The sequence below is a fragment of the Haliotis cracherodii genome, unplaced genomic scaffold (genome assembly GCF_022045235.1).
Source record: "Haliotis cracherodii isolate W230 unplaced genomic scaffold, xgHalCrac1.p SCAF_3, whole genome shotgun sequence".
In the NCBI taxonomy this organism is placed as follows: Eukaryota; Metazoa; Mollusca; class Gastropoda; order Lepetellida; family Haliotidae; genus Haliotis; species Haliotis cracherodii.
The window spans coordinates 2,257,868-2,268,249 of record NW_027266286.1 but is presented as its reverse complement, the minus strand read 5'-3'; the positions used below and the strand labels follow the sequence as shown (position 1 = coordinate 2,268,249).

Here is a 10,382-nt window from a genome sequence, read left to right as displayed (position 1 = left end):
GGGCTTATGCCGGTTTTACAGCGCTAACCCACTGAGATACCATGCTGTAGTTTAAAATGGACAACATGGCCTCAGGCGGATTGAACAGACACCGATCCGACCAGTCATGGCTGTATGATGCTGAGCGCCAGGCAGGGTAACAGCAAGTACCATCTTATAACATCTTTTGGTGTGCCGGGGCCAGGGGATCGAACCACCGACCTTCCACTCTAGGGACCATTGTTTATTGTGCATGGTGCTTGTAGACTATGTTATGTTTGGAAAAGCGTTATGGAAAGGGTTTTGTCGTTTTTAGTTATTGTAAACACCTTGTGATGGCATTGAACAGTGCATAAACATCGAGGTCTGAATTTTAAACAAAGGATTTAGGCTCGAAAAATAGAAAATTGGAGCTGCTCTACCATATTTTATTACAGGAACCCTTGATGTAAGCACAGTTAATTCAAGGACAGTTTACAGGACATGATTATTCACTGATAAATTGATTTTTGATTATAAACAGCTTGTAAAAAAGACCTGTCACCATGCTTTGCCTGCAATAAAATCTGCCTCCTACCATGTGTTTGTCCTTATGTGTATCAACAAGAAAAGAGCCTTATGTTTGTAATTTGTAATGATCATTTGCATCCATTTCACTTATAGATCATATGTTAAGCACAATATGATGAAAAGTATTATAGATAAATGGGATTTTCGAGGTAGACCTTATCTATACAAGGCACAAAAGACTTGTGTAGAATCTCAAGTTCTTCTGTACCTTACTCAGCTATAAAATTTCTACCTATAATCAAAATGGAAGAACCTATGGGTACAGTTTAATTACACCTGTCCCTTTCTCTTTTTACTTCCAGACAGTTTGGTTGTTGTCGATGCAGAGGAAGCACTCCTTGTTTTGAAAACTTTACTTTGCTCAGTCTGTCAACCTGTGGTCAGTTAATTCCTCGACAGACGCAAAACACACATTCGATTGTTGCGTCCCCGAGTCGTGCCAGGATCCGATGATGGAATGTTCGAATCCTTCATACGCCCTGATTGTAGTCCTCTGTTTGACACTAATTTACCTGTGGTCTGAGTTCTACACAGTGGACACAGTTCAGAAGACGTAGACCTCGACAACATATAGAACAAGCTAGATAATGGCGTCCTGTAAATAATCAGACAAACCAGTGACTGACATTATGAGAGACGCCCAAACCCTTCGGGATCCGATGCATGCAATCAGCCGAGGCCAGCCACCCGATCCTTCCTGTCGCCTCCCGAGACAGGCATAGGTTACTCCGGGCCACGTCTCACTATCAAGGATAAAAGATAGGTTACTCCGGACCTAGTCTAACTATCAAGGATAAAAGATAGGTTACTCCGGACCTAGTCTAACTATCAAGGATAAAAGACAGGTTACTCCGGACCTCGTCTGACTATCAAGGATAAAAGATAGGTTACTCCGGACCTCGTCTAACTATCAAGGATAAAAGATATGTTACTCTGCACCTAGTCTATCTATCAAGGATAAAAGATAGGTTACTCCGGGCCACTTCTTACTATCAAGGATAAAAGATAGGTTACTCCGGACCTCGTCTAACTATCAAGGATATAAGATAGGTTACTCCGGACTTCGTCTAACTATCAAGGATAAAAGATAGGTTACTCCGGACCTAGTCTATCTATCAAGGATAAAAGATAGGTTATTCCGGACCTCGTCTAAGTATCAAGGATAAAAGATAGGTTACTCCGGACCTCGTCTAACTATCAAGGATAAAAAATAGGTTACTCTGGCCTCGTCTAACTATCAAGGATAAAAGCGAAAGTATATTGCCAAGTACCAGGAGAAAGCTTCACTCGCGAACACCTGGCGTCATCACTGATTTTCAGTGATCTATTTATGTAATTTGTATCCCTCATTTTCCTTTTACGCCCAACATAAGTTGTATCAGTATCACGAGGGGTACATGTCGTTTAATGCGCCTTCCGAAAAACTAACGAGGGACGCATAAAACCTTATGATGAACAGTTTAGTAGTTTAACGAGCCAGTGTCCGGCCGACAAGGAAAACACAAATGACAGGACTGAATATCAGATCCGTTTCGATTATAGAGCATAAAACATCAAGGCCGGATTTTGACAGATTCAACATTTTATTCAACAAGTGCGTCATTGGCCGTTTTGACACTAATGAGTCGTATTTGCTTGTAGTGAGATACATGACTGCTTAGCTAATGAGCTATAATTGAATCTAAAACCGGCTGCATATGACTCACGAGCGAGAAAGCGATGTCCCCTCTCGGCCACCATACTCACGATCACAATTGATAGGGAAATATGAACTCAAATGATTCGCGTACAGCCATGGAGACGGTATTACTGGTATTGGTATTACTGGCGAATTCCTGTCTTTGTAAGTAGATGTCTACACTGTTGCCTCCTATAGAACTAAGTCCTAGAATCCTTCAGATCGTACTATCATTATTCGCTGGGACAAGTGAAGATCCGGGTTAGGATAGGTCTTCAGCAACCTATGCTTTGTAAGAGGTGACTCACAAGGTCGAGTGGTGAGGCTCGCAAATTTAGTTGCCAATTGTGTAGATCGATTCTAATGATGTCAGTCCTTGGATTGTCTGGTTCGGACTCGATTGTTTACAGACTGCCGCCATACAGCTGGAATATTTCTGGGTGCGGCGATGAAGAACACACAAACAAACAAACTAAACATTATTTGGGTGAGAAGAGCTGTTAAATATAATTTCTGGTTACAGTTTCTTTGATTATTTATATCCTACTTTGTCAATTCCGATGTTGACTGACTGTTGATATACATAAACTACACGCATGCTGTCTTTGAAATTGTTCTTAATGGTCTTGTATCAGTTTGTTTGGACAACCAACAGGGAATAAACCTTATGGTGAGTCAAATAACAACCGTGCTGTATTAACCTCCGAAACTCAAATACGAAGGATGTAGTGATACTATAGAAATGACTGCTTTACTCTGGTCCTTCAATACCATGAATCATTTGAAACATGTCACTTATCTTTATTGTAATTTACAGTTTAATTGATACATTGTTGACTTCATGTTAGTAATCACTGAGACATAACTGAAATAATTTTTAAAGCAGTTTTAATTCTAATGTTAACTGACTCATTAAACAATTCGTATATAACAACCTCCTTAAAAAGCAAATTCAGTTCGTGTAGAAATGTTAAATATATTGTTATGTGTTCACTATGTCACATTATTTAAATTCGGAATTAAATCGGAAACAGTAACTTTGCTTCATGTGAGTGAGTGGGTGAGTGAGTGAGTGAGTGAGTGAGTGAGTGAGTGAGTAAAAGTAAGTGAATAAAAATGAGTGAGTGAGTGGGATTTACGCCCAGCTGGACAATATTCTTGTTACATGAAGGCTGTCATCTAAATGTGGGATGAGAGCCTGAAGTGATGCAGGTCTTAGGCGTGGCACTTTGTTGAAACCCACGAACACGAATATGGTTCTGGCAAACCTAGGAACATAATTTGGGCCCACAGTCATAGAGGTTTCTGACGTGCTAAGGGACCAAACTCTGCACAACCAATTGCAGCACCCTACACGACTGAGACACCCATGCCCCTGCTCATATAAAGTGGTGTAAATGTTATGTTACTGAAAATATACAAAATCAAATTTTGACTTTCTTCTGATCAATGGGAGCACGGGTGGCCCCTGAGGCCTGACCCCTGAGGCGACGCGTTTCGCTATGCAGAGTTGTGTTCCTTGGGTACGCCAGAAACCTATGATTGTGGGTTCGAATCCTCGTTCGCCCCGATTACGTTTCTAGGTTTGTCAGCACCATACCCGTACTCGTTGGTTTCACCGAAGTGGTAAACGTCTGCGACATGCATCACTTCGGGCTTTCCTCCCACATTAAGCTGACACGCCGTGTTATATCTTGAATACAGTCAAAAGCGGCGTTACACCCAACTCACTCACTCACTCACTCTGATCAATGTTGTATCATAAAATGTCATTGACAAAACCCAGGTGACAATATCGGGTAAGACCCCAATTGCGTTGATACAGGCGGGGCAGCGGCGAACCACTGAATACACCAGATCATAGAACACAGCCTAGGGGTTCTTGTTGCAAAAGACGACCAATGATTGTCCCAACTGAACTAGTTTTGCCAACTGTTTCTGGTCCTGTCGTAGACGTCGAACTATCTCCTTCCAATCATGTTGAACACAGAGGGACAGGCCTGGCGTCCTATGCCGTCATTGCACTTCTACTCCCAAACTAACGCCGTTGAGTAACAGAAGCGTAACTAAAACATTCTACGGGTCGCATTTGAATAAATATAGGCATTATCCAATTTATAATTTATATTTAGCAATTGTATCATTGTCTTCGATAACAATAAGTACTTTCCTCACTTTTCTCATCTAGCCTTATTCTCCTGCTTTTTCTCAAAAGTCAATTGAAAAAGCTGATTGCAATTTTGTTGCGAATATCAGTTTTCCTAGCCACTTTAAGTCAATTACAGAGAGATAAAATATCATAATATTCGCAGGAAGTATTTAATTGTCAATGCCAAAGTGCTGAAATCAGTTACCCTGCCTGACGCTCGGTATAAAGGATTTAAAACAAGGACTGGCCGTCTCTGTGTCTGAGTTGTGTATTCATGTTAAAGTGCGGCATGGTATCTCAGTGGGCTAGCACTGTAAAATCGGCATACGTCTGGACTAGTACAAGCAGCCACGAACGCACGAACGCACGCACATGCACGTCGCTATATAATGCTACAATCTTGAACGCGGCGCTGAACCCCATTTCACCTCCTTCAAGGCTGAAGACGTCAGAGGCTGCATCACAGTACCTACGCCATCTGAACATTGACTATAGAGCCGGCCGCGTTGAGACCCCGACACCGAATGGGGCAAAATATCAAGGAGGTCAAAGTAACTGAGGGCTATAGAATAAAGGTTGGTTTGGTTTGGTTTGTTGTTTAACGCCGCGCTCAGCAATATTCCAGCTATATGACGGCGATCTGTAAATAATCGAGTCTGGACCAGACAATCCAGTGATTACTATCATGAGCATCGATCTACGCAATTGGGATCGATGACATGCGTCAACCAAGTCAGCGTTCCTGACCACCCGATCCCGTTAGTCGCCTTTTACGACAAGCATAGTCACCTTTAACGGCAAGCATGGGTTGCTGAACACCTTTCTAACCCCAGAATCTTCACGGGTCTAGTATTAAGGACTGAATGTAGAAACAAGACTGGATGGGACCCCTTGGACGGGTCGGGTAATTTCTTCAGAGCTCTAGTGGTGGGAAGGATCTCCCGGACACTGACCGAGAACAATCCCAGGTACGATCTAATCTCAGGGGCATGGCGAGGTAAATGTCGGCCTCCTGAATACGGTAAAACGGAACCACGGAGGATAAAGAGTGCTGAAATCTGCATCAATGTCAACAACACCAGGCAACTGGGACACCCCCGTGTGGTGATCATTAAATGCATAGAGGCGAAGTAGACACGGGAAGGCTTGTCACCCATCTTGTCAAGGGCAATCATCTTGCCCACTTCACGGGTGGCCCGAACATGAAGATTCCCCAGCAGAGTTCGAATGGCAGGGACACCTGGTTTTCCGGGCGCTCTGACAGCCAGGGGACACTTCTGTCTTCAGCTGTATTGTAGGCACCACCGCAAAGAGGGACACTAACATTTGACGATGAAAACCTCGATAGATGCAGAAAGCATAGGGGCTTTTTAGAAGTAATTACCTGCCAAAGATGAGCTATGGGAGTTGCCCATAACTGATCCTCGAGCCAGCCGACGTGAACTAAGAACTGTCTCTGGAGGACTTCGATTTCCCCTTACACGAGTGATGCATGTCGGGCTTAGACGACTAAGGCCTCAGGTATTTCGATTTCTGCTTACCAAGCTTGGCTGAATGCAGCAAACATAAACTTGAGTTCGGCCACGCTCTGAGCCATGTCGCATACTACTCATCTGAGCAAACAATTTTCCTATCTGTGATCAGGCATTGATATATTACTCTAAGGCAATATACTCAGATTATCAGAATGGTCAAAACTGATCGGCATTATATAGTTACTCACAGATTTGTTTGGAACGAAAGGTGTAACTGAATACATATTACTTGAATGAAGTTTTGAATGAGGCTTTAAATAAAATTGTATTCACTGTCCGTTAGAGGAATATAACCCACTTAAATCATGCCAATTTTGTAAGGATTCCTCCCATGATCCATTTGAGATTCAAAAATTTGATATTCTGAAGAGGTTTGGGTTGGGGTTTGGGTTTGGGTTTGGGTTGGGGTGTTACTTTGTCGCAAATAAAATGCTCCATATTGTTGGTAAAATAAAGAAATTGTCTGCCAATGTAAAACTGTTGCAAATGTGTTTGGAAAAACATATTTTGGCTCATAGCTTTAGATATAAATGATATCTGGTTTTGCAGCAATAGCTGAAAAAATCCCAGACCCCCTACCAGAATATCTTCAGATTTTCTTGATGAAGTGTTGAATAAAGTTTCAAACAAGATTATTTTCAGTGACGATGCATATTTTATTTGATGAATGTTAAAGAGAAATATCAGACACTGAAATCATGATCAAATAACAGGAATTGTTCATTTTCTCTATTTCCTGTCAATCTTTTATGTAGAGTTGGTGAGTTAATTTCTGGGGGAGTTTCTTGTCAGAGACAGAATTTATCTTCTGTCACTGCTTCAAGGTATACAGTTTTGTCCTCTGAAAGGTGCCTAATACTTGTTTTGGTCAGCCGTATTTGTCATTAACTGTCTTTATTTCTACACATTGAAAACTTCGTGACTCTCTTATTGCCAATGCGACGTTGAATATTTACTCACACTTCACTTAGATTCCATGCTACTGAATTCAAAATTCAAATCAATTATCTTTGTGAAATAAGCTCATGCACTTTTTTCCCGTTATACTTCAGGTTCCCTCATTTGTGACAAAGTGGATGTGCCAGAAATAGAAGGGGACGTTATTAGCGTTTGTTACAATGAGGGGAGTGAAGGGATCAAGTGTTCCAGAAATGAATCAGTGTTGGTCAAACACTTCTTGCAAAGAGTACCTGTAAGGAAAGACGGTGGCGACATATCCTGTAAAGGAAAATTCAATGATGAATTTTATGACTTTGGGGAATGTTTGTTAAACGCGTCGGATGTGCATCAGAAGAGGGCTTATCAGGCAGCGATCACAGAGGTTCTGGAGGAGTGTAGTCAGAATAGGTACTGTATCCTGGAGAGTGACACGAGTTCCTCAAAAGTTCACCTCAATGACCTCCACGTGGGAGAGAAGCGCCCGTCACATCTGGTGGTAATACATCAGTGTGTTAAAGGTAAACTGAGAGTACAGATCCCGAGCATCTGCCGACTCCGTCGGGCAAAAGTAAAGGTGAATAATGAAAAGTATGTGATTGGATCATTGAATTGGTACCAGCTGTTCGCGAAATGGATAGGCATGTCCTGCTCTACGGCTAGCACCCGCCATTTTCACTAAAGGAGTAAGTGGGTAAGTGGGTAAGGAGGCGTGCATGTCTACCATTCATTTTCTAGTATGACTTAACCAGGCCCTTGATGGTGAAACCTTGATTGAAAATCTTAGTTGTAAAGAAAATAATTCTGTAGTACCTAAGCAATTGACGAATGTAGACGCCATAAGCTGGTGCTGATGGTATATTGAAACTGTTTAGTCGAACCCGAAACACTATGAGGCAGGACACCCCGTTCACAATCCGATACCTTGTTGACTGGGATCCGAAACAACCCATCCTACATTATCTGAAACCTATATTAGTAAACGGGCTAGCCATGATCCAAATGGTTAACAGTCAGTTATAAAGGCCTATAAAGAGGCGAAAGATCTTAACATTTTTTGTACAATCTTGGTATATGAGAATAATGTTAAGATTACTTTTATCTCAAGATTGTATATAACAGCACCAGCTGTTGTTTTTTTTCAAATGCAGGAGCTCCACCTTGTTTATCTAACCCGTATTATATCCAAGTTTTCATGCAAACCATGCGGCGGGCGCTGCCGGAAGGGAACCAGGCTTACCTATTTCGCGAACACCTGGTGTCATCAAAGATTTTCAGTGATCCATTTATATTGTTTGAACCGCTATTTAGGCTTTTACCCCAAATGTAATTTGTTTGGGGTGCCAGAAGCATGACAGTGGGGTCGAATCCAGGTTCGCCTTGATAATGTTTCTAGGTTTGTTTTCACCATTTCCGTGCGCTGGATTTCACTGAAGTAAATGTCCAAGACCTACATCAGTTTGGGCTTTTTTACCGCCGTGATAAAACAGAAATAATGTTAAAATTGGCATTAACAGTCACTACGAATAGTAATAACATTTGGATGACATGAACAGGGTCATAGCTAATACTTTTCTTCAACACCCAAATAGATCGAACAGCAAACTTTAAAATGCGAAACATTAAACGTACCGGAAGGTGACCTGTGAACTTGAAGTGTATAAAAACTGCGGACATTAATGTTTACCTACATTCTTAGATAGTTAAACTTTGGTTACTTAGTGTTGATTTGAATGTGTGCTGGCAAAAAGAATTGCAAGTAATGATACAAAATGTTGTTTTAGTTGTATAAATAGCAGACACTTCGACAATTCCAATTCGAAGTGATTTATTATTGGACAAATTCTTTCTCAGACAAGTAGAACACATTATTTCAGAGCAAGTCGCCAGTGTCTTGTTGTGTGACAGCAAGACACAAACAGGCAAGGAGGTCTACATCAGCAGCAACCGACTGAAGATGTCATCTCGGGAAACAAGCACCTCCACCTGTACAGTCAGTGGAGCTGCGAGCCGCGTCACCCTGCTGGACGTCAGACTGGGCAACAGCCACGTGACCACACTGTCCATCAAGGACAAGACTCGTACAGTGTACACAATCCATGGTGGCGACCTCGCAGTCCACTTCATGAAGGAGATTAACATCAGCCAATCAGAGTGGAGTTTACAGGTGGATGTTACCCGTGACTATCTCCCCGACAAGATATGGATGAGACTGGAAGGTAATTTACTTTTACACAATGCAGCATTGATTATATAACTTGTTATAATAACTAATACGTTTATCATTGAAAGAAAACGATTCCGTCAATCAATTGAATTCTTTTTTTCAGCAGGACACAATGGTTCTGACGTCACAGTCACATGTAAAGGTATGCCCTTTGTCACTTACAATTGTCTGGTTGCAAGACAGCAAAACATCACTCAAACACAAACGGATTACATTATTGAACTTTCAGTTGACTGTATTTCTAACTCTCACGTCATATTAGCTTCACAACCGGAAACATAGAGACTTTAAATGACACTGGTCTGTTTACACCTGCCACCATTCCTACAAGATGAAATGTGTGTGTCGGCAGGAGAATATCATTACATAAATGAACTATCCGACGCATTCATATTCTGATACTTTAAATAGTGGCCCTTAACTGTTTAGTTCATAATTGCTGATATTGTTGATTATATTATTTCAGCGCGGACGAAAACAGCTCCAAACACCAATGGATCAGGGTCAACAGGTGAGGACGCTCTTTAACTGGTTAACAGGTTCCTGTAGCTATTTGATTTCTATATCCTTCATAATAGTTTCGCCTGTACCAGACAGTTCGTATATCGGTATATGTAGGTCTGCAAACTGATGTATCCAAAAGATATATATCTCCTTATTCATGTACACGTTCTGTGTCAAATTCAGATGGATCAAACTTGCAGCTTGTTTTCCTTGCTGTTGGCTTTTTGGCTGGAGTTGTGGCTTTTGGGATTATCTTCATACTGTATATGAAAAGGTTGGTGCCACATTTAACATCGACGTGTATTAATATTTAAATCATTCATAGCAAATCTAACGTTTCGGAAACGATACCATGCCTATACTCATGATATTCATGAAGACAAAATTACTTAAAATCTTCATTATAAATATACTGTTAAACTGTTATCACAGAAACTGACATCCACGAGTTATGTGTGTATCCAGGAGACAAGGCAACATCCTCTCTGCTTCTCCACCCCACCGGGTTACCCCTGAAGGGAATGACGCCCTTGAGCCCATCTACTCCTTGCCCCATCAACATCGGGGGACGGCTCCCCCTCGCCAACTTTCTACCAAGAGACTTAGTACCGATATCCACAACCAGGACGACCCCTTCAGTGTGGCCCTCAAACCTAACCCCAACCCTCTGTCACTGTCAAACCTAACCATCGACAAGAACAAGCTTCGATCCAACACAGAACCCTAAACAGATAAGTAACTATGACACCTTTGAACCTAAAATACAGTTACAATTTGTAGCCGGAACGCGGATAGAACCTTTAA

At 41.6% G+C, this 10,382-nt stretch overlaps 1 protein-coding gene across 1 annotated transcript; it reads left to right on the top strand.

The window, feature by feature from the left end:
* Positions 1-2,343: 2,343 nt before the first annotated feature.
* LOC139474131 (uncharacterized) lies at positions 2,344-10,305 on the top strand. The gene is made up of 7 exons (XM_071257007.1): positions 2,344-2,392; positions 6,964-7,368; positions 8,725-9,066; positions 9,181-9,216; positions 9,541-9,585; positions 9,762-9,852; positions 10,044-10,305. The coding sequence occupies exons 1-7, from the start codon at positions 2,344-2,346 to the stop codon at positions 10,303-10,305; spliced, it is 1,230 nt and encodes a 409-aa protein (XP_071113108.1).
* The last annotated feature ends 77 nt before the right edge of the window (positions 10,306-10,382 follow it).